Source organism: Amphibalanus amphitrite, unplaced genomic scaffold, assembly GCF_019059575.1.
Source record: "Amphibalanus amphitrite isolate SeventyFive unplaced genomic scaffold, NRLGWU_Aamphi_draft 000152F_arrow, whole genome shotgun sequence".
Classification (NCBI taxonomy): Eukaryota; Metazoa; Arthropoda; class Thecostraca; order Balanomorpha; family Balanidae; genus Amphibalanus; species Amphibalanus amphitrite.
The window spans coordinates 536,673-548,580 of NW_024881647.1; the positions used below are offsets into that span (position 1 = coordinate 536,673).

General features: G+C 51.6%; 1 protein-coding gene across 2 annotated transcripts; it reads right to left on the reverse strand.

The window, feature by feature from the left end:
• Nucleotides 1-69: 69 nt before the first annotated feature.
• On the reverse strand, nucleotides 70-11,426 carry LOC122382987 (F-box/WD repeat-containing protein 7-like). Of its 2 annotated transcripts, XM_043369014.1 has the most exons (9): nucleotides 11,259-11,426; nucleotides 9,200-9,363; nucleotides 8,168-8,286; nucleotides 6,949-7,147; nucleotides 5,532-5,741; nucleotides 4,601-5,005; nucleotides 3,859-4,154; nucleotides 3,248-3,473; nucleotides 70-1,190 (listed from the first exon to the last, which is right to left on the reverse strand). In XM_043369014.1, the coding sequence occupies exons 2-9, from the start codon at nucleotides 9,314-9,316 to the stop codon at nucleotides 711-713; spliced, it is 2,052 nt and encodes a 683-aa protein (XP_043224949.1). In that variant the 5' UTR covers nucleotides 9,317-9,363; nucleotides 11,259-11,426; the 3' UTR covers nucleotides 70-710. The 2 variants fall into 2 exon arrangements, with proteins under 2 accessions (XP_043224949.1, XP_043224950.1); XM_043369015.1 differs by lacking the exons at nucleotides 8,168-8,286; nucleotides 9,200-9,363; nucleotides 11,259-11,426 and adding an exon at nucleotides 7,284-7,555.
• Between the last annotated feature and the right edge of the window lie 482 nt (nucleotides 11,427-11,908).

Below are 11,908 nucleotides of genomic sequence, written 5' to 3' on the forward strand. Positions count from 1 at the left end.
TTTTTCCTCTGACCCTCAGCCACCCACTCCCATCTTTCATCTGTCTCTCAGCCATGCCAGAGGAGTCTGTACGAAAGCGGTTCACTTTAATGCACGATGGGTATGTACACATGCGGCATGACACGAGGCGACTGGCGGCCGGCCGGCCGGCGCGCCGCCAGTCGCCAATGATCAGTAGCAGCATCGGTCAGTCAGCGGCACACGTCGAGCGTCGTTCAATCAACAAAAGGTGTACCCAGACGGCGCAGGGCGGCGACAACGCCAGGTCCTTACACGGAAATTTATTCATATAAATTGCATTCATTATTCTGGGTCACTGTTCAGTATCTTAAGTAAAAAGTAATTAACTAAGCCGTCGCACCGGCACGACGGACCGTCTTAAAAAAGACGCTACAAACCCATTGAGCAACACTGCGCTCCGGCGGCGGCGGCGGCGGCGCTCGTCACGCGGCGAGCGGCGCGTCGGGGACCGGCCCGCTCCGCCGGCGCCGCTCCCCTATACTGGCAAGTGTGTGGGCGCCCGACTAGGGGCGCCCGTCCACCGGTGGCGCCCGCCCGCCCGCGCCCCTAGGTAATGCCGTGCCTCCTCGTGGCCTGCAGCCTGGCTCGGGCGCGCCGCCAGAACGCGGCGCGACCCGAGACCCGTAACTGGGCGGCGGCCGCCATCACAGACAGACAGACAGACGGACGGAGGCGGCCCGCGCGCCGCCTCACTTGTGGTCCGGGTCGAAGTCGAGCACGAGCAGTTTGGTCTCCTCGGTGCCGTTGCGGCTGCCGACGGCACAGACGAGCTTGGTGCGCGTGGCGCGAATGCGCCACACCACGCCGCCGCTGCCGCCGGAGTCGAGCGACACCAGGTTCCGCACAAACTCGCCCGTCTTTACGTCCCAGAGCTTGACGGTGCCGTCGTCCGACGACGTCATGACAAAGTTGTTCTGGAACTGCAGGCAGGTGACGGCGCTCTGGTGTTTGTTGGCGCCGGAGAGGGTCTGCAGACACTGACCCGACACAATGTCCCACACTTTGACCGTCGAGTCGGCGTTGCCCGAGACGAGAATGTTGTTTTTCAGCTCCATGCCCGATGTGAGACTCTGGTGGCCCATCAGGGTGTGTTTACACTGGCCAGTCTCCACGTCCCAGACTCGGATGCTGGTGTCCAGAGAGCCGCTCACGACGTGCACTCCGTCAAACTGCAGACACAACAGTGAGCAGAAGTCAGTGAGAGGGCAGCGACAGGTCAAAAACAGGTCACAGACAGGTTCAAAGGCCAGTGAACCTCTGAACTCTTCTGCCACCGGCAACACCAGCAACACACGCACGGACAGCAGTCAGCTGTGAAACTGGACACCGAAAGACCCTTAGAAACACACCCGCCGTCGAACGGACAGTCGCCGGTGAACCATCGCCCTACCGCATGGTTAGCCACGACCCGCTAAATAAACTCTCATCAACAGCAAAACTCATCATGGCCTCTGAAAACCACCAGCAGCAGCTCCGCAGACGTTATTTCTGGTACCGATGTAACACAAGACGGCCGCGACGGGCTTTATCGGGTCAGATTCCTGAAATAAACATAACAGACGGAACACCATAACACATACCTACTGTCGACCCGTATAACGGCGTACATGAGGTTTGGGGTTGTTAGGGTGCCTCCAAATCGGGTCAGCTAGAACCAGTGTAAAGCTGGTGTGTATGCATATTATTCCGATATTGATCCTGCATATATTTTTGGCGAGGCAAACACGCTTTCCCTGTCACATTATTCAAAACAAAACTGACCTGCAAACCAGCAAACGACAAATCAACCACAGCACGATACAAATGGTCAGTTGAGAAATGAGAATGATGAATCTCAGTCCCGGTTATTCGAACAGGTCAAAAGCAAAGTACGATCATTCATTGTCGCTGAGGTCTTTGAGTCTATCCCGATGAACCTAATACCAAACGTCCATACCGTTGACACACAACAGAGATGTCACAGCCCGTGACAAAGTTCCGTTGCATTTGTTATACAGGTAACGGTGGTTGTCCCATACTCGTAAAATACGCTCAGGATCTTCGGCATCATTTTGCAACGTAAATGCAGCACACATAAATTAGGTCGCTTTCATCATTCGCCAGATGAAAACCTCAAACAGATCGGGGACCTGACGAGAAACCACGTGAGCAGCTCCAATTAGTGTCGAATACCTTACCTTAAGGTAAAGTAGGGTACACCTTACTTGCTTACAAAAATACACCTTAACTTGCCATCAAATATGCGGTTTGAACCATATATCGGTGACCGTTGGGTTCGGTGTTGTATTTAGTTGCCTTTTTTCCTCGTGCTTCACTGGGTGGGCACGGGACTCAGATCTTCTTCACCTAGTATTTGTCAATATTGCTGCCACCTGTAAACCACTGACAGAATCTACTTCAAACACCCATGGGGAGCATGTTTCAGCCATTCAATTTACGGTGGATCAATCGATTTCTGCGGATGCGTGACATCGCCAGGGGAAATCTTATTTGAGGCGACGGCTCTTGAGCGACAGACATAAGAATCATTTCAAAGCATCATGTGCACTTTTAAAAGACTGTCGCGTAATTTTCAACATGATTAAGCTTCCCTTTCGAGTCTGTCCTGAAGACGAATTATGGCTGAAAACAGTATTTTCTTCAAAGCACGGCGGTTTGGATGACATAATTCTTCGCCAGCTTCAACAGGCATTAAATCGACACATCAACAAACACAGCACAGCTGCTGCGGTCCGATGACTTAATCCGTGAGCGTTATGTCGTGTCGTCATCGTTGACGCAGCCCGTGCCCATTATCCCACTCGTAATGCTGAGACGACATAACGAGCCGAGGTCGCCAAATAGATACAGAGCTTCGTGCGGCGAGTCGTGTGTTCAGGGCAGCCGCGGCCGATCCGTGCCAGGGCGCTTCGGCAATGGGTAGCGGAGTCTGCTTGAAAACCAGCCTTGTAAGACGATCAAACACGGCCTCTTCGACCCCTTCCTTCACTCTTCGTATGAAAGCCACAGGCCGACACAAAATAACCGCAACCACACATTAAGTAGCCACCGACAAGACCAAAAAGCAGCACAACGCCCACAACGAAAATCAATGCCAAGCATCCGATGCACTGAAAACATTACAACAAGCTACCGCAGTACCCTCCACCATTCCCCTACCCTCCCTCAACACACCTCCCTACCGACCCACCGGCCCAGCCCTGCGGCGACAGAAGAGTGCACTCACCTGTAGAGAGTAGACGCGGTTGTTGTGTCCCTGCAGCGTGTGCAGGCACTCCTCCCGGTCGGGGTTCCACACTCTGACCATGTAGTCGTAGGCGCCGGACACCACCAGCTTGCCGTTGTACTGGACGCAGCGCACGGCTGCCACGTGGCCCATCAGCACGTGCTCGCACTCGCCCGTCTCGATGTCCCACACGCGTAACGTGGCGTCCCGGGAGCCGCTCACCACCCTGAGGTGGAGGGGAGGGAGGTTAGACACGGGGCAGTATCGGGGATAAGACGGAAAGAGTGTCGCCGTTCGTGGCCGTTCAGGGTGAGGTAAGATGCGGGGCAAAGCGATCCGCAGTGAAAACGGGGCACGACGCGAGACTGGCGGAAATGAATCAGTTGCTAGGTCTCGAGCTGCCAGTCAATAGCTTCCAGCCCGTGGAAAACAGACAACACTGAAAATCCGACGCGGTGTGTGTAAAAGGCGCAGATAAGTACAATTTCATACTGGTTAGTACACCAAATAGATCGAGGATTAAAAAGTATCAAACCTTAGCGAACATATTCTAAAGCAAACATCACCATACCAGCTTCCCAACCCTACCCCTTCCCGCCCCCGGTACGTACTTTTTGCCGTGCAGATGCATGCAGCGCACTGTCGACGTATGCCCATAGAGCGTGTGTTTGCACTGCCCGGTATCCGCGTTCCACACTTTGAGTGTGCGGTCTGTGGAGCCCGATACGACAGTGAGGCCGTCCATCTGACTGGACCACACGCCGCCCGTGTGGCCGACCAGGGTTCGCAGGCAGCGGCCGGACGAGGCCGACCACACTTTGAGCGTGTTGTCGTCCGAGCCGCTGACGATCCACTGCTCGCTGAACTGCAGACACGTGATCACGTGGTCGTCGTGCCCGTTCAACACCTGCGGGAGATAGGAGAGGGGTGTTACAGACACGTGATCACGTGGTCGTCGTGGCCGTTCAACATCATGGAAGTGAGGGGGAGGGGGTGTACGGTCAGGTGGTACACGAGAGGTAAATGCAATACAGGCTGAGATAAAGACCGAAAACTCGCGTTCCATCATCAGTTCTGTGCTGATCAACAGGCGCTCCCTGGTTCACAGTGGTAGGCTACATTACGCCACGATCCCTTATGTGACGTTACGAGTCAACAGTGCCTTTTAAATGCCTAAGGACTTTTATTTCTGAGTCATGAATACGAAAACATACTTGAGGCGTGGCAGCCCCTCGGCATACGTCCCGCACTGTTGCGTCAGTAGATTCATTTTCGCACAACATCTTTAAATTCTCCCGTCGAGCACCTTAGCCCCCACCCTTCCCTCTTACATCTCAGTGCACGGGTTCTCACCTTGGGTTCTGGCAGCTCCCGGCTCCTCCAATTGGCCTCTATACGCATCCGCCGTATGTAGGCCTGTTTCCATACGGATGAGTCGGGCTCGCTGCTGATGGCGTGCCGCCGGCGGAACGCAATCAGCTCCTGCGGGTCGTCCACCTGCAGTTCGCGGCACTTTTCGCGCCAGAGCAGGTTGTCCTCTGCCAGCTGTCGCCAGCTGCGGCACGTCTGAGCAGCCCGCAGCAGGTCGCCGGCCGGCAGGAAGGACAGCACGTGCAACGCCAGCTCGCGCGGCAGCAGCGAGATAAAGTCGCGCTGGAAGAGCGGCTTGATGACCTGCATCATGTGCCGCACCTGGGCCGAGTCGGAGACGTCCAACAGCTGGTCCAGCGCGCACAGACGCTGCTCGCCGCTCCACGCCTGCCGCACGGACAGAGGTTATGCCCAGCGTTCCGACATAGGGAGGGGGCGGTACACACACGCAGCCTATTCACACACAAACGACGGGATATATGGGAGCGGTGAAAGGCTGACATGAGGTAGCGGTATTTGGCGGCCCTATGCAAATACATCACGCAACGTTCACGGGTTTTAAGTTTTAATAAGCGGCAGCTGGCAGCTGCTATATGACTTGTCTAGCCGCTAGACTCGCCAGTCTCGCTATTGATTTGTAACTAACGGGGTCTGAAGTAAGAAGAAATAATCCATCAGATTCAAAAATGATATGCAGGCACGTAACATAATCACAGTAACGTGAAATACAAACCCTCAAGGACAAAAGCCGCCTCGACACAGGATGCAATCCACCCAAATACGATATCACCCGACCCCAAACGACGACGGTCTCAGGCTACAGTCTCACTCCCAACTACACCAAAATCACTATTTATCAGTCCCGGTTGATACCGACCCCCCCCCCCCCCCACCGGGGGCGAACGGTTCGTACCAGGTAGGTGTCGACCCAGCTCTGGAGACCATCGGGCGCGGGCCGGCGCTGGGCGGGTGGCTCCAGCTCCGTGCCGGTCAGCGCCGGAGGCCCGGCCGAATCCAGATCGGAGCTGGAGGGCGGCTGGGGCGGCGGCCCGCTGCCGGCCTCCTTCCTACAGCGCTTCTTTCCCGGGGAGCGGCCACTGGCGCCGTCCGATTTCCGCTTCATCTGTGGGACGGTCGAGTGTCAGAGATGGGTGCGATCTCCAGCCTAAAATGACACAAATAAATCGAGACGGGTGGCTATGGCACACGACAGGGGTACTATAGCGCCAGACATTGGTCCGGCATGTGGTGTCGGGCTGCCCCGAGCGTCACATCGGCGCAGCCGCGGCAGTGAACGTCGCCGTCAACTGTCAGTCACTCAAATTGACACGGTCGAATTCCACGGAAATCACAAGACGGGGGGGGGGGACAAGGGCAGTGGGACGGGAGGTCCACGGCCGTACAGTGCTCTAAATCGTGGCTGCATTTCCGATATTGCATCAGGGGTAACGGTTACCTGGTAAAGAAAATAGAATCGCCGTGAGTCAGCCCGGCTGGAACTGAAGTTGATCAAACAACAGACAAGTACCAACAAAACAGACGTGTTCGCCCGGTCGCGTGACACAACCGTTTCAATTCGGGCAGTGTTTGGGCCTCGCCAACAGAAAACCGACCGGCCGAAATCAATCTCCGAACACGGCCTCTGTCGTGGCCAAAACGGCCGGCGCACGCTGACACAACTGACAGTAATTTGGGCCTCAGAAAACCGCCCCCGTCAGGTCGGCCCAAGTTGTTCCGACCGAGTTAGTGCAAACTTTTAACGAGGTAAAGCGCCGACCGCGGCTGAAAGACCAAACTTCTGCAACAGGACACTCTCCAATACGCTGTTCGCGTCTAACTTTCGAATCTGAGTTCGCTCCACTTTCCGTATGCATGGGCGGCTCCCCTGCTGTGGTTGGAGCAATTCATTCAGCTGACGCGGAAATCCATTCAGATGAACATTAAAGCGCGACCTTGGCGAGCACACGAGAGCGCGCCCGCAGCAAAAGATGGTCCACGGTAAACACGGGCGCCCCCTCCCCCTCCACAACCCATTACTGTCTGCTACGCAGCGCAGCGGGGTCGTTGGTTTGACGGACGCCGCCATAAAACATAGCGACAACTGTGTCACGGCCCCCAAATATATCTCAATAACACACAGCGGCACCATGACCCTGCGTGCTCTAAAGCGGTACTTACAGCAGTACTATCACTAGTCTTCTGACACAAAAATGCGTCGAGCAATAGCAAAATTGTAAGGAGCAGCAAACGAGCATACTTACAAGACCGTACCAATCAAAGAATATCGAAAGAAAATACGTATCCGAACAATCGCTGCCAGCAGTGCTTACCAGAGTTCCTGCCTCACTGAAATCGTCGCCGGACGAGGCGGCGGGGGAGGCGGTGGCTGAGGAGGCGGCCGAGGGCGAGGCGGGCGCGGCCGGGGAGGGGCTGGCGGCGCCGGGAGACGGCGGGGCACCCCGCGACGGCGGCCGCACCTCCATCAGAGAGTCATCGTCGACAAAATCCGCCGGCGCCGGCTCCGACGAGCTGAATACACACGCGGAAAGTGCAGCTGGTTAGCCTGGGCTCAGCGTGTGATCATTCGATGACGATTTGGGTTTGAAGGCGCCGTTAAGACCCTAAGATGACAAAGTCTTGAGTTTGAAGCGTCTTATCATCTCACCGATGGCAATGTTGAAGGTCCGGATAAACAGGAACGGGCAAGATGTTACGAGTGATTGGCTTTAGACATTTACGCCGAATTATCCGTAAGAGGAGTACTTATCAGATTTGAATAAACAAAATGAGTCGATCTAAATATGAAGTAACTCAAGGAGCAGATAGTTTAGCATATATGTTCGAGAAATACGAAATTTATTCCGAGTCGAGTCGAGTGCTAACAAATACTGGACGAAATGAGGCTACAAGAGGACAGGGTCAATGACCCGTATTGTGACATTTCAAACGGAAGTTATTGACGAAAGGAAGTCGGTGTTCTTGTTGAAATATGCTGGCAAATAGGACGTGACAAAACGATGGACAAAAACATGCTAAGCATAGCTAAGTATCGTTCGAACCGAATCCGTAACAACAGCTACCTACCGGCCGTAATGACACGGTGGCAATAAAAATATATTGAAGGTGGAGGGTGCATGCAATGCATATTGTCTGTATGTATGCGCGTCTGTGCACAGATCTACGCCTGCCTGCCCATAACTCAACCCATGTGTCAATGCCAGTAACCTCGTTCTGTCAGCGGCTCATCCGTCACGCCCGTCATTGTGTCTGGCGTGGCCTGCCGCACGCCCCTACCCCAATGTCTGGCCGGAAAAAAACGCATAGCCGTCAATAACGGGCTGCAGTGCTAATACCAGGATGTGTTTTCGATTTTGTCCGTGGACGTTACTAATATGTAAGTTATCAAGCGCTAGTATGCCAATGTCAGTTTGTTAGTGTCACTCTGCCAATGGCTGTCTCCCAATATGGGTCTGTCACTGTCTGACCGTTTGTCTCTGTCACTGTCAGTATGTCAGTCTGCTAATGTCAGTCCGTCTGCCTATCACTCACCATCCGTCATCGGCGGAAGAGTCGCCGCATGCCAGTCGGTCCCGGTACCCGTCCACCAGGCGCGCGCTCACTCCGGGTACCAGCAGCAGGCTGTCCAGAGACCGGAACCCGCCCAGCTCCTATGGACAGGGCACACAGGGGATTAGGAGCACAGCACACATAGCATCCGCTCACTCCGGGTACCAGCAGCAGGCTGTCCAGCGCGCGGAACCCGCCCAGCTCCTATGGACACACACACACCAGGCTTAGGAACACAGCAAACACAGCGTCCACTGATACCAGTAGCATCATCGCGTCGTACGGCACATGATAGGGTGATTATAAACAAACATCATTGGTGAGTCACGGCGAGCGCAGGAAGCATTGATTATTGAGCCGGTCAAACTACCAGTGTTCGGCGGAGGGCGCACATAAATCGATCGACCGAAATGGACCAGCTGATCAAATGTCAAGGCTGATGGCTATCGCAATGAGCTACATCGCGCATGATGGTGAAAAAGCCGGCGTATGGTGTCGAAAAAGCCGGCACACGGTGGCGAAAAGATGGCTACACCGATTCGTAACGTTATACAACTAGTGGATCGACAGGACCGGGCCATATGCTAAGCAGAGCTTGCTGCGTAGGTCCCGATCCCTTTCATTTCATCAGCACATCCCGGGCGACGGGATAATTTTTATGCCAAAGCTAAGCATGTCCGTCAAAGCCAGACACGGTCCATCTCACTCAAATGACGAATTCCATGCCAAATGAGAGATGAAATGACTCAACTGGCTGCGACTGCAGCTCCCACCAACCTCAGACCATCCCCGGCAGGAGTCTCACATATCAAGTGCCCGAGTGACTTGAACCCAGGCTCTCACCACTGGCTTGTTATGTCTGTTAATTGGAAGCTAACTCCAATTACAAGGGTCATTTTCCTACCAGGAGTCCAGCGCTCTACCAACTGAGCTACGGGACAGACCTTCCTCACAATCCCCGCCCAGAGCTATTTGCAGTACCAACTGTGGAGAGGTGCCACCATACTGACTGACCTCGCGTTTGGCGACGATGGCCGCCGACTGGGCGCGCTCAATGTGCAGCGCGGACTCAAACTCGAGCAGGCTGGCTTCGTTGATGTCTAGGGGCGCCTCGAGCAGGTCGCCGGACATACCGTACTGCCCGGCCAATCCTCAGAGCCCGCGCCCGGCCAGCTCACCTGCGCAAAACGTGTGCGCAACATGTCAGAGACAGCGGCCAGGTGCTGTGCAAGGCAGGTGAGCTGCACACTGCCATCATCGGCCTAAACTGGACACTTTGAAGCTGAAGGGGATACTATGATGCTACCCATGCCCCCCCCATCCCCCAAATGCCAAAAAATATAGGTATTCATTGTTTGATTGCTTGACTTCAAAATGTGTTGCAATGAAAGAAGGTGAGCATATTCATGTACATGTATTTGGTAAAAGCAATAATGGCTGAAATCAAGATCCATGCATAAACATTCACAAAGGAGCAGCCAGTGTTGGTACACAAAGCCAAAGTTCTCTGTCCCAGCACCTAAACAACAGTGTTTTTAATAGTTGCTTAGCTCTAAGTGTGGAACCTACCTAAACACCATAAACAAGCAATTTTGATAATATGTACCATTTGATATAAAGTACTAAACTTCAAACTTGCATTATTGCATTAGGTATTAAAATCATATATAGCAGAGATAATCTGCAATCTCTCTATGGTTCTATGTAGATAGCTTTCAAAACTGTGATTCATATTCACTTGACAATATGAAGTCACTTGCTAGCTGCTTACCATAAATGACAGCATCACCAAGTGACATGTGCTTTGGCATGAATGCTTTGTTGTTAGATATCAATTAATGCCATGGTCATTCAATTGAATGAACTTATGAAACTATTCAAGATTTAAAGAAACTATTAAAGAAATTATACTTATGAAACTATCAAAGCAATGCAACCAAATAATGATAAAAATATCAGCCTGCCTGATATATTTTGACAACATCTTTGATTTCATTGCATAGCTAGTGGGACTTGTGGGTGACTTTCAGGCCTGAAAAACTGGGGCCAATGATTTTCATTCTGGTAAAACTGGCCTAAGCTCCTTCTTCTCCAGGCACACAACACACCTAGATGCATGCTTAATCTGCTTAATAAGAAAAAAAATCCATTAGATTATAAAAAAGCCATTCACAATTACATTGTTTGCATATAGGAGAATTGAGGATGACGTAACCAAAAAGCAGTTAAAATTTAAACAGGGTTATCATAAATAGAAAAAAAAACACTCAGTGTTGCAAATAGCTGATGCAGGAAATGTTGGTATATGTCAAGTTTAGGTCCTAACTACAATTGTGACGCTGTTGATACGAATATGAAACAGCAAAAATTTTAGGTTTTAGGTTAGGTTAGGTTGTAGGTTTGTAGGTTTTAGGTTGTAGGTAGGTAGGTTTGTAGGTTAGGTTAGGTTAGGGTAGGTTTGTAGGTTGTAGGTTGGTAGGTTATAGGTAAGTAGGTAAGGTTAGGTCAGGTTTGATTATGTTTTTTTCTTTTATTTGCGAGACATATGAGTATCATTTTTGGATTCAGGATGTCAAATAATGTAAAAATATGAAAAAATTTATCAATGAAATCTTCTTAGGACTTAAACTTGACATTTACCGAAACGGTTCAAACATCCGAGCTGCCTATGACTGCCTTAGCTTACTCAAAGCCTACGCTGATGCACTTTGAAGGAACTGATACAAAACTATCATTATTAGACAAAAAGGTAGCAAAAATTGAAGGCAAAAAGGTAAAAATTAATATCAAAAGAAGTCCTTTAGGTGCTTGAGGTGCGCCGATTTTGTATCACTTCTCAGAAAATTGCCAAGCCAGTCCTTGTCAAAGTTCCCAAAGCTTCAACAGCGACCATATCAATCAAAATATCTTGAAGTACTTGCCTTCTATGTCAATTAAACAACTTAAATACAAAACACTCGAATATTTCCTCGTAGAGCCTCGTGGTCACATCGTCCCAATTCAGCCATGCCAGTCGATTGTCAACCAAGAAATCGGGTTCCTATCAATATAGGGAACTTCACAGAACACTTACCTCTCGGTATGTGTGAGCCTAAGGACAGCATAAGAGTCCTATGGTGTCCGTAAGATGCCCCTTGTCCTCAAGCGCGCCCCCTCCCTTGCTTATCTCCTCACACACACTTGTACACAAAAAGTGGAAGGACGACTGAAAATGCACGGCGGTAGCGAGGGGCTGAGGGTCAAGTCTACTAAATGCTATTGTGTCGTAGCTACTGATTGCTTTGGCGGAAACCAGCGTGTTATGTACAAATTATTTTATCTTAAAAATTCAATAAATGTAGAAACTGTTTTACATATCTTAAATATTAGGCCACATCACCTTTAACTTTGATTGGTCGAGTACATCACAAATAAGTTTGCGCACAAAATACCATTCGGCTGGTTGAGATCGGTCACAAGGGGACATCTGGAACCGTTTTTGTTTTTTGTTTGTTGGGTTAGGTTACTTTCGGTCTGACGAGACCATTTCAAACCCGGACGGATGCTAGAAATTAAGGCGAGACATTGGTCTGGGTGGGCACCCTAGCAATTCATCTGGGCTGAGCCCATCCAAATGGACAGACACCAAACCCACTAATGCTCACTGCACCCCGGTACGGGCGTGCTCCTATGGAAGCTTCCCGTATGGGATGAGGTAGATGAGGTTCACCGTCCAGCTCGGAA

Coding starts and splice junctions, on each gene's coding strand:
- LOC122382987 (XM_043369014.1), bottom strand. CDS start 9,316: ATGTCCGGCGACCTGCTCGAGGCGCCCCTAGACATCAACGAAGCCAGC. Junction 8,287..9,199: donor CCATCGTCGCCAAACGCGAG/GTCAGTCAGTAT, acceptor CCCTGTCCATAG/GAGCTGGGCGGGTTCCGGTC. Junction 5,742..6,948: donor TCAGTGAGGCAGGAACTCTG/GTAAGCACTGCT, acceptor ACCGTCCCACAG/ATGAAGCGGAAATCGGACGG.